Below are 23,831 nucleotides of genomic sequence, written 5' to 3'. Positions count from 1 at the left end.
TAAGATATTGTACATATGTGCACAATATTGCAAAAAACTTTTACATCAAATGTATTGCTTCAGTACATCAATTACAATTTGGCTCTAAATATGTAAAGACAAAAATCATTATCCTTACAGGTATATAATGATAGAAAAACCTATCAAGTGACATATTAAATGAACTAATAAGCTAATTCCACTGTCCTTTAAAGATATATTCACTTTTTTCTTTGAGAAGTTGAGTAGTTAACTACAAAGGTGAAAAAAATACATTAAATACATATGTTGCTTAGTAGCAAAGGCACCAGAACAGTATTTTATCTAGAGAAATAAAGGAAGATAAAATTACTTTGGCTCATAAATTATTATTCACAGGATCTTTTCATTTTTAACTGCTTAAAAGTTTAGCCTGATTAAGCATAATGTTTACAAATAAACAGTGCCATAAAAACATCTCCATCTTCTGGGCCTTAGCCAGATCAGCTTCCAGTAAATATTTAATGATGAATTCTGTAACCAAATAGCTAACAGCCATCTGACCTTAAATCTTAGATGGAAACCATACATTTAGACCAATCAGATCAGCAGCACAGGTGTTATGAAGCTACAACAGGAACCAGGATCTGAGGGAGACCTGAGACGTCTTATTTAAGTATTTCCACTAATTGCAATCCAAACTGAAAGTATATTTGTTAATCTTAAATACAAACAATTACATCACCTGAGGAAATTGTTAGTATTGAATTCCAGGAGGTGATCTATAATGTGCAACTGGTTTTGTGAAGTAGTAAGTACAAGCTGGTTCTTAGGTAGTCAAAATTCATATTCTACGGTCAACTCATAAAAGCATAAATCCTAAATTCACAATAAATTCTTGGAGATTGTTAGAACATCCAGGGATGTGAGAAAAACAAATGAAAAATCTTTTCGACAGGGACCAAACCTTCAAAATATAAATACCACCTAAAAGATTAAAAAAAACTAGAACAAATAAAGTTCAATATATAAGAACCAGAAAAGAGAAAAAAATCAGGCAGTAGAAATAGATCATAAATTCGTTAAATTAATATATATAAATATATGTATGTGTTTTTGTATACACACATTATTAAAATAAGAAGTAAATATGCTATTTAATAGGCTCAAAGCAACAAAATAGGTTGTATCTCTCTTCAAGGAGATGGCATCTATAGGAAGTCAAGTGTCTTTTTTTTTTAGAAAGAACTGGCAGGAAGTAAAAATATGCACACTGTGATTAGAAATTCACTGAATGACTGTAAGATCTGATTAAACCCAACAGAGAGAAAATGGATGAGTAAGAAGAATATATAGAGTGTAGCAAATATAGAAAATACATACATATTGATGAATTATGAAAAGGAAGTTAAGAAATTGTAAAACTCAGAAAGTCTAATGTAGTTCTAATTGGTAACAAGATAGAAAGGGAATGAGTTGGTAAAGGGAATGGCTGAGGAAATTTCAAAACTAACAAAAGATGTCAAACCAAAGATTCAAGTTCAATACATCATTTGTACAATAAATCAAAAGAAATCCACATACAGAGACATCTTAGTGAAACTTCAGAATAGCCAATAAAAAGATAAAACACTAAAATGAAAAGAAGACAGGTTGTTTTCAAAGTCCTGAGAAATGGAAGCCAATTTCTAAAAACAAAACATGCCAAATCTTACAAATAAGAGAAAAAGAAGAAATTCTCCAAACTCATTCTACCACTTTTAGATATCAAAATTGAGAGTGGTTATTAATCAAAAAATATGTTAAACTAAGTGGAAAATGTTATAGAATTTGGGAAAAGTTTGGCAATATACATAACCAACAAAAATTTGAGATATTTTTTAGTTCTTTCACAAAGCAAATGAAAACATCTTAAAAGATTAAACGTACCACATCTACACACACAAACATGATCAAAAGGCATAAGAGACTTTTCATGGAAGAGAAAACATATAAGTCAAATCAAAATATCAGTAGCAACCCTGGCAATGCAAAATGTTACCATGGTGTCATATCATCTTACATGGTATTAACTTTAAAAAAATGACCATTTCGGGAAGAGGCGATAGATTAAAAAATCTAGGTTTTATTAAAGACAGAAGTTTATCTAGCTTTGAGCGCCGCCCCCCCCCCCCAAGTGCTGGGGATGGAATCCAGGACCCTTATCTAGCTTTGAGCGCCACCGCCCCCCCCCAAGTGCTGGGGATGGAATCCAGGACCCTTATCTTGGGGTTATTTCTTAAATTAAAAAGAAAAAAAATAATCAATACAAATTACTTGCAAAATATTTATTTACAATGAGGAAAGAAATTGCAACAAATTAAAAATTTTTAAAAACTGACAATACCACAATTGCACTAAACTAATAAAAAGGAAACAAAATTTTTAAATTTTTCATTTTGAACAAAGCCCTAAATTATGATTTCTTTCAATAGTTTGGCTGCACACTTTTTAAATGATTTTTCATATAGCAACAATTTTGGAAATTTTTTGGCAAACAGAATAGAAAGATAATTCTACTATTTTTCAGCTTGATTGAAATTTACTTTCAGTATTTGTAGTACAGCTCTGTGATTTATTATTAGTAATGTCATGGAGTTTTTTTAACATATCTTTGTCAAATTTGGGGAACTTTTTTTTTTATTTTTTTTGGTACCAGGGTTCAAACTCGGGTCCTTGTGCTTGCAAGGCAGGCGACAGAACCACTGAGCTAAATCCCCAGCCCTAGGGAACTTTTAAAAGTTTATTTCATGTACAAGCTGTGAAATTTGGGGATACTTAAAGTTTTCTTTTTCAGGGAAAATTTTAAAGAATGACGAACTCATTTACTATATTATTGTTCCTCACTATGTCATGTATTTTATATTTACCAATGTTAGTATTTAAGGGTCACATTAACAGAAATCTGTGCATATGTTTGTGTGTATATACACACATATATTTAACTTGTAACATCAGGAATTTAAAGGACATGATAAATCAGATATACAAAGACGGACACCCTTATGTTAAGATGCATAAGACATGAGACTCAAAGACACTGATGTACTTATTCATAGAATAGCCACAGGTTCGTGCCCTACAACGCACAGGCATTCTGACACTTTAAAAAGTGGTGTGTTTATAATTGTATGTGTGAATCACTGAGTATATATCTGACAAGAGAGAACTTCTGCTTATAATTTTAAGCTTCTTTAATTGGAATAATTTTTAACAGACAAATTTCTGCATTCACACAGGACAAGTTCACATGCAGTTCAGCCTCAGGTCCATGAGCTCCACGCCTTGCTGTGCAGGTGGGTCCACAGGATGGGCAGCAGGAGGGGTCCTGGAAGGTATTCCTGCACCAACATGAGTGGCTCGTTAACACAGCAGGTCTACTCATCAAGTCACTATAACTTTAATAAAGCAGTTACCAGGTAAAGGAAGCATTTTCAACACATTTGAGAATTCAGATCCTGAAAGTATAAAGTAATAAGCTAGAAAAAGAAAGTGAACCTCAAATACAAATACTGCAAAAATTAACTGAGCATTAAGTGTAAATAGATATCTACATGACCAATAGCCATATTCAAATATGCTCAATTTAACAATAAAAATACTGAAAATTATAAATAACATAAACCATACATGGCCATTCACTAACTAAAACTGATGGGAAAAGAATAAGAAATTCCTAGTGTTGGTGAGAATATGGAACTACCGAAACCTCTTTACTTGGGTACATTCTCTTTTGAAAATAGCTCAGAATTATCTAGTAAAATTGAAATTAATTTGGCATTATCTAGTAAAATAAAAAATACCTACCTATTCTTACAACAACTTGATGTCACAGACCCAAACTAAAAGTGATCCAAAGCTCCACCAGTGGAAGATGGAATAAATACATTGTAGTACATTCACAAAAGATGTATATTATATGTATATATAATATACATTATATATAATATATATATTTGTGTCACTAGGATGGCTTTGACAAACATAGAATTTAGCTAACAGTGAAGTCACAAAAGGATTCAATGTGATTCCAAAATAGAAAAATCAACACCATAGTTTTAAGGGTTGGACAAACATGATAAGGTTGCAAAGAAAAGCCTAGGGTTGGAAGGAAGAGGTAAGAGCAAGAAGAAGCATAAATAGGCATAGGTGGTACTGGCAATTCTAATTCCTATCCTGGATATTACTTAATCATGTGCTTATTTTATAATTATTTTTAAGACTGTACATCATATATGACAAGAAATTTAGAACTAATTTAAATAGGAGGTAGAACATAGTTGAAGACATTCAACTGCTATAAATAATACTAGAAATATGTACATATGCATTAACATAGTAAATTCTGTGTGACTACTTAAAATGTTTTTTAAAAAGTTTGAGAAAAATTATTTCTCTTATTTCATGTATTAAACCTGTATAGAGAAATTTAGATCAGTGAAAAATATGTCATTCTATAATGTATGTAAATACATGTATACATACACACATACACAACAGGCACCCGTATATGCTGGCGTGTCCCTAGAAAGTTTTTGGAGTAGTATGCACCGAATTGGTATCAGCAGGAAAGTTTTATAAGATGCTTTTTTGTTTTGGTTTTTGGTTTTTGGTTTTCCTTAGCTTTTGTCCTTTCACTCAGTCATTCATTTGGTACCTATTTACTTAGTGCACATGATGTGCCATGTAGTGTTTTAGGTACTGAAACTATACTATTTAATAACCTCACCGTAAGTCACTGCCTTTATGGAAATATAATCTTGTGAGACAAATAATGTGCCAGATAATTAAGAATTATAGTAATTCAGGAGAAAAATAATGAAGAAGAGCAGGAGGAGAGATTACTACATTTTCAATGGGATGGCCAGGCAGAGCCATACTGAGATGGTGACTTTTTAGTACCGAACCAAAGGAAGTGTGAGAGGTCACAGTGTGAGTCTCCCAGGAAGGCGCTCTGCAGCACTGGGAGCAGAAACAAACCACCACACATTTCTTATTGCTTTTGCACTATGGGCCTTGTACATTTTTCTTTTGTAGTTGCTTCATTGTGGTTTGTAAGAAGTTTGTATTATTTTCATATGAAAATACTTATTAAAAGATATCTGCGGTTATCTTTCTATAATTAGAAAGTTTTACCTTTTCCAAAAAGGAAAGAATTAGCTGCTTATTGTCTGTAATCTGAGAGCAAATCAAATGATATCTGGAGTCATTTCTGACAGTCGTGTGTAATCATTCACTACAACTCATCTCTTCACATGCCTGTACACCTAACTGTGATCATCCTACTTCCTGTTACTGAACAAAAGATGAAAATACATAGATATATTCTGAAATACTTATCCAAGCAACATTTTACAAGTGATTTTACCAATCACTACCTATAATCTATAAATGACAGCATTATGCAAGTCACATATCTTGCCTATTACCTGAACAGAGATTTACATTTTTGCTGAAGTTTTTCAGTAAGATGGCATGATCTTAACAAGAAAAACATAACTGACCATCTCCCCTCTAATGAGATGGTACAGCATTTGTTAAATAGCCACCACATGGTGTGTTTGCAATTGTGACCCTTGTTGAACCTGATCTAAAGCTGCTTTCTCCCTCCCTTCCTTCCTTTCTTCCTTCTTTCTTCCTTCCCTTCTTTTCTCCTCTTTCTTCCTTGATCTGAATTATTCCTAGTTTATTATTTAGTTTTGATTTTTTTGATTGGCAAATAATTATTATATTGCTGGTTTCTAACTGTAAAGTACTGGTATAGACAACTTTCTTCTGTGAATCAAGGAAGAAAAAAAGGCCCCTGTTTTTATCTGGTTTTAATTGAAGCATACTTGGCTATCTTTTGACTCAGTACTTCAACGCCATTTTCACAATGATCACAAATTTGAGGGAAAACTTCTGATAACTGGAGGCTGGTAATGAGAAATCATGCTGGGCTGGAGCTAAAGGATAGCTGAGATTTCCTCCACAGTGAAATACAATCTACAATACAATGTAGAATTAAATAGATTGTCCTGTGTAAAACAGATTAAAGGAGCCCTTGATGTGAATTTGAGGTTTAATGTTGAAACGTGAAGCCCTGTTCCTCTCCACTATGTTTCAAGAAATAGCACTATTATTACTTCGCATTAAATATGCCAAAAAAGAAATAATCCTAACTGATTCCCAGCTGTAGCCATTAATAATTACGTTTAGCCATATATGCCAGAAAAATCTAAATAACAGTGACCCAAACAAGACCAAGATCTATTTTCTGTCTGTTTAAAGAGGGTGGAGGTGGACAGTCAGTCGAGGGTTGAACACATGCTATGCAGTCATCAGGGACCCCTGCTTCTCCAGTCTCTATGCTTTGTGTTTTTAACAGCTCACTTTCTTCATCAAGGTTGGCCAGAGCTCCACGATGGCTGTGAACCTCTGAGCACCATAGCAGTATCCCAACAAAATTAAGGAAAGGGAAGAGGGGTAAAAGAGTCACACTTTTAAAAAGTAGTCTTCATGAAAGCTACAGAGAACTCTCCCCTTACTTCTGTTTTACTTCTATAACTTTAACTGTATGCAATCAATTGCAGGCAGAAATTATTAAATGGAAAAAGTCAATGGAAAAGTAAATGACTCATAAGTTTTACATTGTGCATTGTTCCAACAAATGTGATGAAATATGCCACCACCCTGCTTCATCCATCTCAGACAAGAGTTATTACTTTGTCCAGCACATCTGTGCTGTATATGCTCCCTCCATCTGTCCCTTACTGGTCAACTGGGTGATCAGACTGGCTGTCACAGTTATCACAATGATTGTTTTCAAGTGACTCTTACTTTACTTGATAATGGCACTCACAGCACAAGAGTAATGATGCCGGGCATTCAGATATGTTGAAGAGAAGCCTTAAAGTGCATTCTGGTAACTTGTAGTAGAAAGCATTCAGTCCATGTGAAGACTTCAGAAACAAGTGACACAAAACCATGTACTGTAACCAAGGGATGGTTACACAGATGCAGGAATAGGTTTGGGCTGAGAAACATAAACATTATTCGAGTAGCTGCAGATGCTAATGAAGAAGTTGCTGCTAAATTTTTGGCAGAATTGAAGTTGATTAAAGAGAAATAACACAGTTCAAGGTAATAGTGAAAGCATGCTCTTCTGGAAGAATATGGCTGACACTATGTACATTTATAAAAAAGTACAGGAGGCACCCAAATATGGAACAGAGGGACAGCATTTTCCAAAATTACTTCAATTAAAAAAATACCAGCAAAATTCTCATGTACTGAGAAATTTCAAGCATCAACATTGGTTACTTCTAATATCCAACCCTTAGCATAATCGTGGCTCAGTGAGCCAAGGTCACCCACATCAGATGGTCTCTGATGTATTGTCAGAAGTCAGGAGTATTCTGATACCAAATCTCAATGCTACTTGACCACTCACTTCATCTCATCACAAAGGCACTACATCCCTCCACATTGTCACGAGCAGAGTGGGTACCATACAATAATATACTTGGAGAGAGACCATATTCACACAATTTTTGTTATAGTATCTCGTTATAGTTTTTCTATTTTATTGTTATATGTTATTGTTATCTATTATTATGTATATTTTATTGAAGACACTTTTTCATACATATAATTATATATTTTATTTATATATATGTTATATATATATATGAAAGAACTATTTATGTTTAGAGGTTGATGCTCTCCATGGTCCCAGGCTTCTTGGAGTCTTTGAATTTATGCCCACAGATGGAGGGGGGCAACTCTAGCAGTCATTCCCACCTACATGTTATTTACCATGTATCACTACAAGGAAGAGTACATAACACAGACCTTACCTGAGAAAACTGCAACTTTCATAAAAAATCAGAGTGTTATTCATAATAGTAATCATATTTTACCCATACATACTTTATGAGTATAAGGCATATATGTGCATCATAAATTGTAAGTACTTTTCATGGAATAATTAGTTCTCATAACAACTTCCCAAAGCAGGCACAATTATTCTTGTTTCATAGATAAGAAATATTTAAGGCATTTATATGTTAAATAACTCCTTAAGTAAAAAATGAGCCAAGATTGGAGTCTTGGCTTCTGGTTTCAGAGTGTGTACCCCTAATCATTAACTCAGAGGCTGTCAAACTTTTTTTGTAAAGTGCCAAACAAAAAATATTTTATGTTCATATACTATAAAGTCTCTGTTCAACTATTCAGCTCTACCTTGGTATGAAATAGCAGCCATCAATGGCACTAAATGAATGGGCATGGCGTTGTTCCAGTAACAAAATGCAGACTTTACTTTGCTGACCTCTTCAGATGCCATTCTCCTCTCCAAGAGGGAAAATGGTGACTGGATAGGCAACATGCTGTCACTTATACTCTAAAGCATGAGTCAGCTTCCCAATATCTTGATCATAAAAGAGAACCTGATTGACAGCATGCTGTCAAGTCAAAGAAATCCAATCTTAGAAATCTAAGAGTTATGGTTTTAGCGACCAATCTCTAATGATACTTCTGATTTCCTTTTTTATGCCATCTTTTCTCTTCCTAAAAATCATTTGCTCTTGTTTTCTTGAGGAAACTCATAACGAAGATTCATGTATTAAAACTTTTTGTTAATCCTGCCATTAAGAATTTTTTTTAATCTAGTCTTCCAAATTGTTTTGATCCATAGAGGCTGCCCTCAACCTCCACAGACACACACACACACACACACACACACACACACACACGCACGTGCACATGTGTAATAACTTCAAGAACAAAAGTTTATCAAAATAGTGCAGGAAAAACTGGCTTCAATCTTAATATATCTTCTCCATGCTATATTGCTGCAGAAATCAAACTAGATAATTTTGAAGGCATAAAAACCTGTTCTAAATTCTTGAAGAGGTACAATATAAATAAATATAAACATCAATTTACTAAGGAAACATTGATCTTACTTGGAAATCACTGGGTTGTCTTGGGTTGCTTCCCTTCCCTTCCCATTCTTTATTTTCTCCCCTGTGGAACTCCTAATTGAAACTGTTAACCAAAAGTTCTGTCTGTAGTCTTTTGTATCTTGATATAGTAAACCTCCTCCTATGCTGTGGTAGCTTTTGTTGGAGACAATTGGCTCAGTAGGATGGAAAAAAAGTCCTTGGCACTTTAAGTGGGCTTTTGCATTCTTCTACTTCTTTATGTTACTTTCATTCCCAATGTAATGTAGCTTGAGGATCAAGTTAAACTTCTAACTGGATCTTTGTAGGGTTTATTACAAAGGAGATTAGATAATAGCAGCCAAATAAAATACAGGTAAGATTATCCTCATTTTGAAAAAAAATGTTAAGATTCCTACAACGGGCAAAGCATTGTTCTGGGCATAGTATTAAACTACTGTAAAGTAATTGTAAATTATTATTTGGTTAAGCCATTTCTGTCTAGCAATAATTATGCATTTATTGGCACATCCATTTTAATGGCATATTGTAACTTAATATGTAGTATAGTAGTAAATAAATATCTAATAGGATAATTAAACCTTAACAGAGACACAACTGCTGAATAGCATTCAAAACCTCTGGAGACATCAAAGCTGCAGCCCGTTTATTAAAATAGTTTTACTATATGCATTGAGAGTTTCTATTTTCCGTCTGCTAAAGGTTGATCTTTATAGTACCTGCTTTTTATACCAGTCACATCAAGATTTATTGTACACAATAAGATTTGCTACAATAGTCTTGAAAGTTGTAATCTCTTTAAGCACTCCCTTCTTTTGAAAGCATTTTCAAACACTTTGGGCATGTGACCCATTCGCTTCAAGGGTAATTTAATCCTCAGTATTTTAGGTTGTTCTCCCTGAGAAAAGTGAAAGTATATGTTGATTTTATATGTTGTTAGTATTTATCTGAGATAACAGACAGTTAAAATGGTTGATCATTCTATCACCCTACAAATTTCATTATACCAAAATAATACCATTGCTTTAATATAAGGCTAATATGCACAGATAGAGATGTAGTTCTTTTTTATTATCATGTTCCATGGTTAGACTTTTAAATCTAAGAAACCTTCAATCAAGCACTACCATTCAACTGAATATTTAACTTGACAAAATTTAATCTTATCTGTAATTAAATCACAATTTTCCTTTAATGATTCTAATTAAAGATTGGTATCATTTCCTTATGATTGTCTCCCCTGTAGCTTGCTTTAAATTAAATCTACTGAAAATAATAAGTAATTTATTCTGATGTATGTCCAAGTTTCCAAATTTCAGATTTGGACACATCAAATATATTTTAAACTAAGACAACCCAATTAGTTTTTATTTTTGCCTAGCTTTTAGTATTCCTGGAAATGTTTCAAATGAAAAAACCCAAAATTTAGTGTCACTTCTCTAATTTGTTCATTCATAAAATCTCTAATCACTTTCACTTAGAATAAAAAATAAAACTCAATATTCTAATAAATAAAAAACATAACCCAAAATACATATGGATCTTTGTGAAGAAGAAGAAAATATGTAATTACTCTTCACTTCTAACATTCTTTTTTGTTGGATATCCTGTGGCATTATAGAAATAATTGGATCTTTTCCTTGACTTAAAAAAGATAGAGACTCTGATTATATGGTACACATATTTCTCCTAGAGTTTTTATGATAATGGAAAAAATGCTAGAATTTGCTTTATTTGCAAGTATTTGTATTTTTTTCACTTCTTTTACAACTGCTGTAGTTGTAGATAGTGGTAGTTTTGCGTGTGTGTGTGTGTGTGCATGCGTGCATGTGTGTGTGTGCGTATGTTGGAAGATCAGATCAATAATCCATATTCAAATAAAATGCTTGGGTGAAATGTTCAATAACCTTGGGGAATGACTCCCCAGTTTTTCCAGAAAGATTACTTCTAACTTAAAGTAGATGCTTTTAAATATTCTCTACTTAGATGTATATATTGTGGTGGTATACATCCCTCAGTGTTAAGCCTTCAGGTTTGCTGAGAATAAGAGCTTTTCTGGATATCTCTTGCTAATCCTGGATTAAACCTAATAGCATTTTCATTACTACCCTTTTTTAAGAAAAAGAATTTTCATCAAAACCAATTTAATTATCTTTTCAAGGACATACAACTATAGCATGGCTGAATTGGAAAATTTCAATGTTAAAGAGTAAAATTCAGTACTCTGGAATGAAAGAAGAATGAATAAGAGAAATTACATTCAGTCTGATTACCTACTGTTTACAATTAAAATTTCTTAAGAAGAGATAGCCATTATAACCAGTGAAAATGCATAGCTTTGAATGTGGAGTGAAATATGAGCTTAACTATTGCTTTTTTTTTTTTTTTTTTTAGTACTGGGGATCAAACTCGGGTCCTTGAGCTTGCAGGGCAGGTGGCAGAACCACTGAGCTAAATCCCCAGCCCACTTAACTATTGGTTTTGATGAACATTACACTGGTGAGACAGAAATGAAATTGAGTAAAGTGAATAAAGAGTTAAACTCAGTCTAAAGTGAAACAGGACAAGTGAGCTTTACAAAGCTCATGTCTCAGATGGACTAGGACAGCTGTAGCATTATTAGAACCGATACTAACGCAAAGGTGTTTCTCCAGCTTCCCCCTCATGCCAGCATCTGAAAATATTTTGCTGCTCCAGTAGGAGAGATGATCAGTAACCCAGGAATAGCCAGTCATGGAACATAATTCCGTGAGCAGAACTGGTCCAGGAAATGGTAAAAGAAGCAAGCATAGTAAATTTGCATTTTTCCTTGCAATCTGTCTAACCAAAAGTTATATTTTTTCATATTTTCATGGAACTATTTAATTAAGATCCAAAATCTGGTCTTAGGTATGAATATCTACAAAAAGGATGTCCTATTTCAATAATAAGATTGGTGACAATTCTTAAGCATTTTATTATGTGTCAGTCATGTTCTGAACACTTTGGTAACTTGTGGTTTTTAACTATTGCCTTGGCATTCAATTTAGTACATTTTATTATCATACTTACTTTACAAAAGAGGCAACTGGGGCGCGCACAAGATTGTGCCTAAAATCACTGGACTGGAAAATGGGGGAGAAAAGCTTTTAACTCAAGCAGTCTAGAATCAAAGTCATGACACTCAAGCATAATAAAATATTGTCTCTCAGTAGAAAAAAATCAAATTATCACACAAGGAGAAACAAATAAGACAGAGAAAGTCTTTACTGTGTTTATTGTCCCAATTAGCTGTGGTTGCTCCCTTTTCCGCCTTGATTAAATGAATGAACAAGTTCTACTAATTCCACTAAGATGCTTTTAATTCTATGAAGTATTTTATTTTAAAAAAAATTTATTTACCATAAGTATAATTGAATTATGGTTCTATACTTCAAAGCCTGCTGAAAATACTCCAGTAAGCGAGGCTGAACAAGATCACATATGAGGCAGACTCAATGGAGTAGGAATGCTGAGCCAGGAAATTAAGAAAAATAATACACTGTAAAGCATGCTAATCAGAAAACTCATCAAGAATTAGTTCCACAATGAATGAGAAATAACATTAAATAATCACATGTCCTCTGGAATCCTAAGTTTACCATCTGTTTAAGGATTGGACAAACTTATTTCAAGAGTTTTCTCAAGTCTGCTATTCTGTGAACTTACGCTGTATGCAGAAAAGACAACTAGTTTAGAGTGATGAGAAGAGAAACCCTCAAAGATGCATGAAGATGACTAGAAAAAAATGTAGTAAGGGCTGAGGGAAAGGCGAATCCAAGACTACAGCAAGAATGAAGGGACAGGACTGGCTGGAACAAAGAAACCACAGATAAAATATAAATGACTTCTGTTGAATATTTAAAAGGGGAAGAGGAATAAATCTAAAAGTAAACATAAATTGAAGTCAGAGAATGAAATAAGTAGGCTGGAAAAGATTAAAAACAAGAAAAAAAAAGATCTTGCATTGTGATGAGATTGGATAATGTTTAGACAGCATCTGAGGGAGGCCAATAAAGATGTGATCAGATGGACATAGTAGAAGGATAAGGGAGACGAGATCTTACATATATAAAATAGTCCTAAATTTAACTTGGTAATACAAAGCAATCATGAAAGAAGTGGAATGAATTCTATAAAATTTTTGCTTTTTAACTAGATATGGTGATGCTTGCCTATAATCCAAGCTATTTTGGCAGCTGGGGCAGGAGAATCATAAATTCAAAGCCAGCCTGGGCTATTTATTAAGACTCTGTATCAAAATTAAAATTAAATAGTTTTGAGGACGTAGCTCAGTGATAGTACTTGCCTAATATTGGTAAGACCCCAGGTTCATTGGTCAGTATCTGCAAGAAGAAAAAAAAAGACTATCATTGCACAATTGGTAGATAATTTTGATGATCTTTAAAAAGAGGGTTTAGGACTCTGCTCTTCTAAAATATGGGTGTCAGATATTTGTATTAACAACTTTTACATCATGAATGCCATATAAATAACACATGAATTGATTATATTCCCATGAAGCTCTTCTTTCCCCTTACCATAGAATAAATAAGTAATCTACCCAGTTATCCTTTTTTAATACTACTGGATTAAAACTTGTGAAGACTGTGCTCCAAATAGACAACAGCAGTTGATCAGTTGTCACTGGAGTGAAAATTATTTTCCACTCAACTACGGTATCCAGGAAAGTTATGTGTTACATAGCTCAGAAAATTCAGAGGTGTTAATTCTATGTGTTATTGTTAAAAAGCTGAAGGAAGATAGTAGGTGTAAGAACCCAACCAAAGTGGCTTTTTCATCTAATGATTATTGCTAGTTTTTCCCTTATTTCCTGTAGGATCCTCAATTTTTAAAAAAAATTTAAGCTTACTAAAACTTAATGTAAATTGAGTGGCCTACAGAAACTAAATACTTGACAGAGTCATATCAAGGAAATTAGGATTATTATGATTAATTATGCATTTTGAATGATAAAAAGTGAAAATCATTCAATTTATAGTTTCACCTAATGAGATTATTGGTGATTAATTTTCACAAAGAGTAGGTTAGTAAATAGCTGCGACAATGTATTTTCCAGGGAGAGTTTCAAGATGCTTTTGTTTCATGTGAATAATTCCCTCTATCTGTGACTTCTGCTTGATTTAAAATTAATAACTAACCTATTTCTTATGTCCTTATATTCATTAACTCTCAAAATGATGATAGAAACAGACATTTTGAATTAACATTTTTATTCTGTGAATTAAGTTATGAAAAATATGACTTATTAAGTTGATTTGTTTAAACAATATACTATTCATTTTTATAAACTAGGAAGAAAAACATATCTATGCAGTTATCTACCCTCTTCTGGGGATAAGAAATTTTCTATATTGATGTTTTATGCTTAAATTTTGAAAAAATATATTTTATGCTTAAATTTTGAAAAAATTTTGAGGCTATTTAAACGTAATTGATGCAAATAGCCAATACTTAGAAAGCATTTAATGCTGTGACTCTTAATCAAACTGCACATTCATCTATTGGTGGACTTTTTAATGTTTGCTTATGCCTGGACCCATCTTAAGAAATTCTGGCTTACTCAGTGTGGAGTGAGTCCTTTTTTATTTTAATTTTAATTTTTAATGTACTCTGATTGAGTCTAATGAAGCTAAGGTTGGAAAACACTCAGTTGGTTATTCTACTGACCCTCACAATAACACTTGAAAATCGAGGTAATTTTAATCATCCTTTTCTCAAAACAAGTAAATAAAATATAACAGAATTACTGTGCTTTTCAAAAGGTCAAGAATTAGTCTTTACTTCTAATTTTTGAATATTCCAATTTGAATTTAAAAAAACAAATAATAGTCACTAGCTAATCAATTTTCCCATTTAGGAAATTTATGTACACACAAATCACAACTGTAAATAGTAATTTCAAAAAATTTAGATTATAGCAAAATGCATAACAAATTACAATTAAAATTTTGAACAAAAGACCAGGCTTCAGTTTCAGCTTGCATTTCTTCTGTTTTTCTGCAGCAACAGAAATTAGTGGAATTTTATTGTGTTCAGTTACAACAGACTGATGGAAATTAACCTATGGTAAAGACTTCCTAATAATGTGAGACATTATCTTTAAGAAGTACAACATACAACCCAAAGGCCATATACTGTATCCTTTCTTCCCAACGCTTGAACATAATTGTTCAATTTTGGAATGTGGCTTGAGGTTGTATACAAATATCATGTACATATTTTTTATATCTTATATAAATAAAGCAATAATATAAAAATGGAACATGCTAGTAATTTTTTTCCAAATTAGAAATATAATGAAAATCAGTATTTTGGAGATTTAGATATGTCTTGTTTTTAGGCATTGTGATTTTCTGTAAGATCATGTTCATAAAAAATTTAAATATTTCAGTTTTTCAGATATTTTTGTTTGCTATGATGTGCTTTGGCTTCTATAATATATCATCAACAATATGGACAATATTTTATTTCTTTTTTTGTTGAATTTTCAGAACATTTAACATCCTTGAAATTTTTGGATAAAATATATTTACTACTGCTGTGACTGGGAGTAAATACTGGATGAACTCTCAGAGGAACAGAAAATACTTTTGCCATATTAGATATTTTACTCAGGGAAGATTCTGAAAATGAACATTTCAGTGTAGTAATATTGTAAAGAAACAAAAAAGTATTACAGAGATTTTTAAAAAGTATCTATAAAATTCAAAATGAAATTACTTTCTAAACATTCTTTAATTTTTCAATTTTTATCACAGCTACCTAGGTGATTTTCCCCCACTTTACAGGCAAATAGAAGAACAGCAATTATCTCTAATTGCAACTGTCAGATTGATCTTTTATATATCCCAAAACTAGTTTAATTATCTCTAGTAACTATTTCCAATGTGCAGTACATTGTGTTTCAGAACAAAATGCCACTTCGCTGAGCCCTTTTTTTGATAATAAGCAATCACCCCAAGTATATGCGTGTGTTTTCCATATTATGTAATTATTATACAGTCCTTCCTTGGGGTCTGTAAGAATTGCTTCCAGGACTGCCCTTGGACACCAAAATCCAGGTGTGAATCCTTCATATAAAAGGTGGAGTACTTGGATATAATATAGTCGTGTCCTCAATATACTTTAAATTTCTAGATTTCTTTTGATATCAAATACAAATATAAATGTTATATAAATAGCTGCTATATTGTGTCATTTAGGGGATAAAGAAAAGAAAAATTCTGTTCATATTCTGTATGCACATTTTTCAGGTATTTTCTATCTGCACTTGTTTGAATCCACAGGTGTGAGATCTGAAGCCAGAGGGCCAATCCATGGCTCCTGGAAAATAAGACCTGGATGGAAAATAATCAGCCTTGAAGACAGACCTGAACTGCCAGGCCCAGTTGGCCTAACACTTTACCTGCCTTTCAGAGTAGTCACTGAGCCAGACAATAGTGATGGCAAATTTACCTCTTGGTAAAATTCAGCAACATCTACAAACTCTACATTCTCTCTCCTGTAACATAATGGCTAGTAAATAAAAATAACTTCTCAGGGGAACAAAAACCCTGACAACAGGCATACGGAAGGGACTGAAAGTTTAAGTGGCATAATACTAGCTGGAGCAGCTGCATTAGTATTCCATGATTGTAATGCAGGACTTGAGACTCATCCCCAGACTAACACACGCCAAAGTAGGCATTTTGACAAGATTCCTGTGTCATTGTTACACCTGTTATAAATTAAAAAACACATTAGATTCTTTTGGTCTACAGCTGCTATAGCCAAATGGATATTTAATATCAGAAGATAGAAAGCTATTGTAAAATAAAGAGGTTCTGGGCTGGGGATTTAGCTCAGTGGTTCCGCTACTTGCTGTGCAAGCGCAAGGACCTGAGTTTGATCCCCGGTACCAAAAAAACAAAAATAATAAAAATAAAATAAAAAGGTTCTACAGTTAGAATTCGTACAGAAGGATTCACTTCAATTTTTCTTTCTCTACCTAAAGACTGATTGCCGACATTTAGTGGAGATACTTTATAACATTATTTCATCATAACTTATAAGCCAATTAATATTGGAGGAGACAATTCTCCAGCATTTTATTGACATAAAATATGCAAGAAAAAAATACTCAGGGTAGCAGAAATATTTTGTGCAGTATTTCACAATTTTAGTCTCATGAATCATTAGGTTCTCAATGTATTATTCTCCATTGTCCTTCAGGACTTCAGGGAATAATAATTTTAGGAAACCACACACTCTACGTATGCTCTTGGAACTTTGCAGTACATTTTCTGAAATCTTACAGTTAAAAAAAAATCTGTTTACTCTTGCATCCCTTAAATATACTCAAGCTCAGAATCATCTTTTAGTATTGTATACAGTTTGAATAAAGATTATAAAATGTTGTATTAGAGCTCTGGCAAAATTGTGTTAAGATTAATTTCAAAAAATTTTGTGCATAAAAACTAAGAAACCTGCTCAGTTATACATGCTCTGATAATGCAAAGAGCCAGTTACATATATCAAAGGGAAACTTGAAATAATGTGATTTAGAATTATATTATTATATAAACATTAAGAGGGAGGGGCTAATTAACAAGGCAAATAGAGTCCACTTAATAGTAACTCAAAATACATTGAAAAATTTTCTGGATAGGGATTTTATGCATATCTTTTAGATATACATAACATTGTATTTTGATATTTAAAGATGAGAAACCCTATAGACAAGTAATTTGTTCAAAATTATAGAATTAATAAATGATAGAAACAGGGCTCCAAAATCAGGCCTCACTTTCCTGATATTTCTCTCCCTCTCCCTCCATCTCTGTGTAACTATGTATTAATGTATAGCCTTCGGTTGAGATGGTGGGGAGATGGTAGTTTCCAGGAATTTGTACTTTATGTACATGTTTTACTCACTGCCTGGTAAAATGGAGTTTGCATAAACTTTGAGGTCTACCTTTTTCAACATTTCTTTCAAATGTCTGTCTTCCTATCATTTATGAAAAGAGATGGGTTATTTTCTTTTCAACTAAGCACTTAGTTCATGCAGTATAACATGATTGAGAAAGAAATAAAAGGAACTTTGGACTGAAAGATACTTCAGAACCCATCTGTTCTGTGACTGTGTGATCTGATGTTCAGTCTCCTCCACAGAGGAGTACAATTCTTCCCCTTTTCATTACTATCGGGAGGATTGAATGAGGTGATATAAAGTGTCAAAACAATGCTTGACATGTAGGGGCTGCTGACTCCCTTCCACTTTCTTTGCAAAAAAATTCTTTGCAAGAAAAATGGTGAAAATGTATTTTCAACATTAAAAATGAGCTATCTGCTTATGAGCTTAGATTCATCCAGGTGATATTTGTGCTCATTTTATTGATATTCAGAGTTAGTAAATGAAATAACCAGAATCTCTGATGCCACAGAACAGTGACTCTACAACATCTATCTTGTGATCCAACACATTTAGTAGTATATAGCGTACCCTTTATGAAAAGAATAACAGCACATCACAGCACAGACCACAAACCCTCCTTTGGACAGAGGTCCATTGGTGACTGTCATATTCGCCATTTGGAATGAGGAGAAATAGAATGAGATAACAGAGAGAAGACTAAATTTGATTATATCTTATTAATGGCAAACTTCAAGGTCAAAAAATATATTCTTGGTTTTTTTGGTACTGGGGATCAAACTCAGAACGTTGCACTTGTGAGGCGGGTGTGGTGCCACTGAGCTAAATCCCAGGTCCCCAAACAGTATATTCTTAATCACAGTTTCTGACTTCCTTTAAAGGACAAAGAACCTAATGACCACTTCAAGTAGCAACAGTTCTGTAAAAACATAAAGTAAAAAAGCATCACATTTATGTTCATTGTATGAAGGGGAGGGTGGCAGAGTGTGAAGAACATAGGTATGGGAAATATATACTAGGAGTTCATGTTTCACATGCTATCCTGCAATCTGAAACATTACCCCAAAATCAAATTTTGGTAATCCCATATAATAACAGTGACTACATCACTTATTGTTTACTGATATTATTTATTGAGGTTTGTAGCTCATGATTTTACATGTGATTGTACAGAGCATTTTCTTTTTTAAAAAAATAAAAAGGATGAGAAGTTGTACAAGGGAAAAAACCCAAAGGTTTGGAAACTGGTAGTTAGCTGTTTTTGCTAGGAATAATGCCACATGGTAATATATAACAATCCTAAGAGACCAAAGCTTCAATGGCTCTATTTTTGTTTCTAAATATGATTTTTCTTTATCAGTGAGGAATAACTAAATTAGTTGTTAGTTTATTAAATAAACTAAAATTATTTTTTAAGATATATCTTGAATTAAATTTAGTGCTGGGCAAGGGGAAATATGGAATGGAAGAACTTTCAAATTTTCTGTCCACTTCAGTGTATTCACAGAAGCCAAATGAAGGGAAATCAACTTGACTCTACAAATCTTGATTTTATGGTTCACAGGCAAAGATAAGTGTTAGAATATACAAACAAATGAGGCTTATTTATAAATGAACACATTCTAATTATCTACAGCTGTTTCAAAACACATCACCTTTTATTTCTCAGAATGGTAAAGGAAATTACTCTCAAATGAGGCATGAAAAATAACTTTAAATGCCTTTTCCTCATCTTTCTTGATATAAAATGTCATTCAAAACATGAACTATGGAGACAACTTGAAACTTAAAAATATCCTGGAGGACTAGGCAGTTGTAGTATAAGGAGACACTGTATCCTAGCCACTGTATCCTAACTGCACCTACTATTAAAGGGTTGTTGATACACTAATTTTATCAAGCATCTTTTGAGATTCATCAATATATTTCATTTTGGAATTAGGATTATTTTGCCTGCTTTAACCTTTGGAAGAATCAGAGGACTTTTAAAACTTTAAAAAGTTATTTTAGGCCTGGATTTTTAAAGATACTTCTTTCCAACATAGTTTTATTTATTTATTTATTTATTTATTTATTTATTTATTTATTGCAGTCTTGGGGCATTGAGACAAATTTAGCTCCTTTAAATGCAAAATCCTGCTTTTGGACTACAATTTTACTAACTTCTTCCTTATATCAAAGAGAGTAGCATTCTGAATAACAATGTTTAAATTAGGTCCTTAGAAGTCTACTTCACTTTTGTCTTCTTTCAAGCTTTTCCCTTTAGCATTCAAGAATGAAAGAAATGTTGAGAATATTTTTTAGATGCATTTACATTCTGGAGTACTTTGGAATCCACTGTGTGTACAATCATCTATAGAATTTTTTGAATTGACTACAATAATTAGAGGACTCAAGAGGTAATATTTTCAGTTGTGTAGTTATTTGTTCATTCTTAATGAATTTTCTTGTGATATGAATATTGCCTAGCTATGAATTATCTGCAGAATATACATAACTCCAATACAGTATTAATTTAATGTTTATTAGAAAGGTTCATAAAGCTCTAAAGGTACAAAGCTACTAGTAGCATTCACTGTGTTGGTGTAGTCACTGGATTAGAGAGTGAAGGTGATTTGAGGCAAAATAGTTATATTTTAGAAACATTTACAAAATATTGATATTCCTTTTAAGACAAGGATAGCTAGACAAGACATATCTAAGGAGTGCTAAAGGTGCTTCGAGTTTCCTTGGAATTAACAGGATGAAAATTATATTATGGGAGTCTGCAACTTTACTTTTATAACAAATCAGTAGTGTTTGGTGCAGTGCTAAAGATTTTTTAATCACATAAGTGATTTTTTCCCCAGAAATATTTTCTCTGTAATTCTAATTTAGGTCTTGTCACCTCAACATAAATTTGCCAGCTTGGTTCTGTTCTTCTGTTCATAGTGTCAGTTGAAAAGACTTGTTTATCACAATACAGGCTTTGTTCATGTACAGTCTTCCTCAACTTCTCTAGATAAATCAGTTTGCTATTTACCTTTGAAATACTGCAGTGGGACACACATTATCAAATAAGAAAAATGAAATTAGCAGACTATTAAGAGACAGGAAGAAACATCAAAATATATTTGAAATCATGATATTTGAAGAGTAATTTAACAGTGCTTGACATTAAGGAAGTGCTGATTTTTAATTCTTTAAAAAAGAAATAATAACTGTATCAAATGAGAATACGTAAAACTATACTAAAACATGAAGTTTGTAATAATTGTAAAAATGCTATTTCTTCTGAAAGCTTTAAATAAAAGGAATCATAATGGTATGTAAGTGTATAGGTGAAAGTTAAATATTGATTTCCCTTTTAAAGAAAAGAGACATAATCTGGAAAAATTAGCAAATAGTAAATGTTTCTCTTATGGCCTAACAAGGAAAGAACCAGCTAGCAATTCTTTTAACTTCTACTGGCTGCAAATGAAAATGTAGATGTCTAATAATATTTTTCAAAGGGATTAAGACAAACATATTTGCAAGATTGAATTTAGTGTTGGGGTTACTGAATCTATCATTTCAAAACAGGTTCATATATGGAATTCATAAACTATTTTGCCATACTGCTTCTTTGGTTTTGTTCCTGTATCCTCTTTTCCATGTGTAGAGCAAGATACAAAGTATAATTTAGGAATCCACAATAATTATTTATGTGATGAATTGAGTTACTAAAAATGAACTAATTACACCTTAATATCTTGATTTACAATAGACTGAGAGGTGCATACATACTGACTGTTATTTCAATATTTTCGTTAGAGGACATTGATGTCAATGTCTTCATATATGCTTAGTACCAGATAAGAATTTGGATTTTTTCCCCATTTTCTCAATTCAAATTGACGTGCATTTGAAGTTCAACTGTTTGTTTGTTTTGCACAAAGAATCCAAGTAGTAGTAGTACCTCAATACGATACTGATGGACAGTTTTTAAAACCTAAATATTCATTAATAAAGGGTGAATATAGTTTCATTTAAAGTTGATCGTTAGACAACCCAGAACTACTTTTCCTATTCTTTTTGGTCTATACAGTAACAGAAGGTCAGTCACAAATGTTTTTAGTGTCCATCTGTAAGTAAACTAGTCAGTGGATTTGAACATATGTAGGAGAAAAACCTGAAGACATTGCCTAAAAGTAGTTACAGGGACACTTTATAAATTTTACTTATTCTTTTATATATTTAATTCCATTTTTATGAAAAATGTTGCCAAATGAAATTACAAGTAAGTTAAAATTTAAAAATCTAATTTTCAATATGTGAATGCTGTTAAATTATAATGGGAATCTTAAAAATACAGCCAACAAATTATGTTTTAATTTTAGAGTCATCATGAACTTTTTACAGGAAGTTAATGGCATTTCAACTACCGGTTTTTGTTTAATACATTTTTCTGATTATTTTTCTTTCAAAATAATTGCTTTTGTTCCATTTCTTCTGTGCCATTATGATTCTTTTAGTGTACTGTATTATTTACTTCTAATATGTTCAAATGTAACAGAGTAGAAACTAGGAAGGATGCCCATAAAGTTTTGAAATTCCAACCAAGTTCTCCTTTACAAAATTCGGATTTCTTCATAAATTTTTTCAATTACAAATAAAAGCAAGAACAATGAGCTTTAGAATCAGTTAAACATGAAGTCTATCTGCTAGTGTCCTGATAAAGTATGCTGTGACTTAGACTTCAAAAAAGAAAAAAAAAATTGAAGTGTAAAACATTATATAATTTTTTAACTAGGGACCAATAATTGGTATGTTTCAGTGGTACAATTTTTGCTTCTAGTGGGCTAAATAATATGCTTGTATGTATTGCGACTGGTGGATGGAAATTTACTTCTCAATGAAAAATCAGATAAATACACGGAAATATGTAGATAAATAGCTCATGAATGTCACGAGGTATTGAAAAAAGAGAGTCAACAAAAGGTAATACAAAGAAGAAAAAATTTAAAATTATTCATTAGTAGCTTTACATGTGAGAAAAAAACTTAAATTTGAGAATTCAACACTTGCTAGTATAAACAGGACTTAATGGATATTTGTTAGATATAGATACATATTTATGTTGAAAGGTATACACAATTAATTGTATCCACTGTTTTGTTTTCATTAGAGTCACATAAAATTTGAAGGAACAATCTCTCTCTCTCTGCAAAAATCTTTGGGATCTTAATTCCCTCTGAAAGCATACCAATTATGATGTATGAAAGGTCAAAAATCTCCCCTTCCATCTTGATTCAAGAGCTTGGCAGTAGTTGATGGTACTAAACGGTCTTCTGCACCAGTTTATGTATTTAAGTGATCTTTTAAAACTTGGTTTGCTGGTAGAGCTGGGGTGGCCACTTAGAATTTTCCATACAATAAAACACAAAAGATCACAAGCAGGGAGGTAGCAATATCTGAAAATCAGCAAGAAGAAGTGAGGTAGTTTCCTCATTGTTTGTGAAGCTATCTTCTTATTGATGGAGTTGCTTTCATACAGATTACTGTTTGTCAAATCAACCCTAATCCACAGACAAAATGTGCATTTCTGGTGTTACTTTAATCATGTCCAAAGGGAGTTCTTTCACTGAAAGCTGCTAAATATCACCACAGTGTGGTATGAGGAAACATAATGACTCCTAAAGCTTCTGGTTCTCCTCCAACTTTAAAAAAATACAGACTTTAAAAAAACATACAAACGACTAAAAAGGAATGGTATATAAAATATTTTGAGACGATATAAAGATTAAGATATACTCTGGCTTAGCACAACTTTCATCATACATTTTCAAATTATATATGGATAATATATGACCATTCTTTAAGCTACTCTTTCTCGTCTTGATTTAGATATTCACTGATAGGCTGGAATGTGTGTAAAATTTGAAAAATAAAGCCCCAAGATATATTAGAGGAAAAGT

General features: G+C 32.5%; 1 protein-coding gene across 2 annotated transcripts in view; it reads right to left on the bottom strand.

Moving 5' to 3' along the window:
• Positions 1 to 23,831, bottom strand: part of Adgrl3 (adhesion G protein-coupled receptor L3) — an 878,168-nt gene that overhangs the window by 2,860 nt on the left and 851,477 nt on the right. The window contains exon 26 of one of the 2 annotated variants that reach the window (XM_004849675.4): positions 2,380 to 3,338. The exons of the other annotated variant lie outside the window; for it this stretch is intronic. Coding sequence (XP_004849732.1) covers positions 3,244 to 3,338 — 95 coding nt within the window. The 3' untranslated portion in view covers positions 2,380 to 3,243. Of the gene's footprint in view, positions 1 to 2,379; positions 3,339 to 23,831 lie in introns of those variants that run through there. 2 annotated transcript variants of the gene reach the window in all.

This window comes from Heterocephalus glaber, unplaced genomic scaffold, assembly GCF_053883595.1.
Source record: "Heterocephalus glaber isolate CG9 unplaced genomic scaffold, H.glaber_assembly_v1.0 deba00001509, whole genome shotgun sequence".
Taxonomy (NCBI): Eukaryota; Metazoa; Chordata; class Mammalia; order Rodentia; family Bathyergidae; genus Heterocephalus; species Heterocephalus glaber.
Note: the sequence above shows the minus strand (reverse complement) of the source record. Positions and strands in the feature narration are given on the sequence as shown.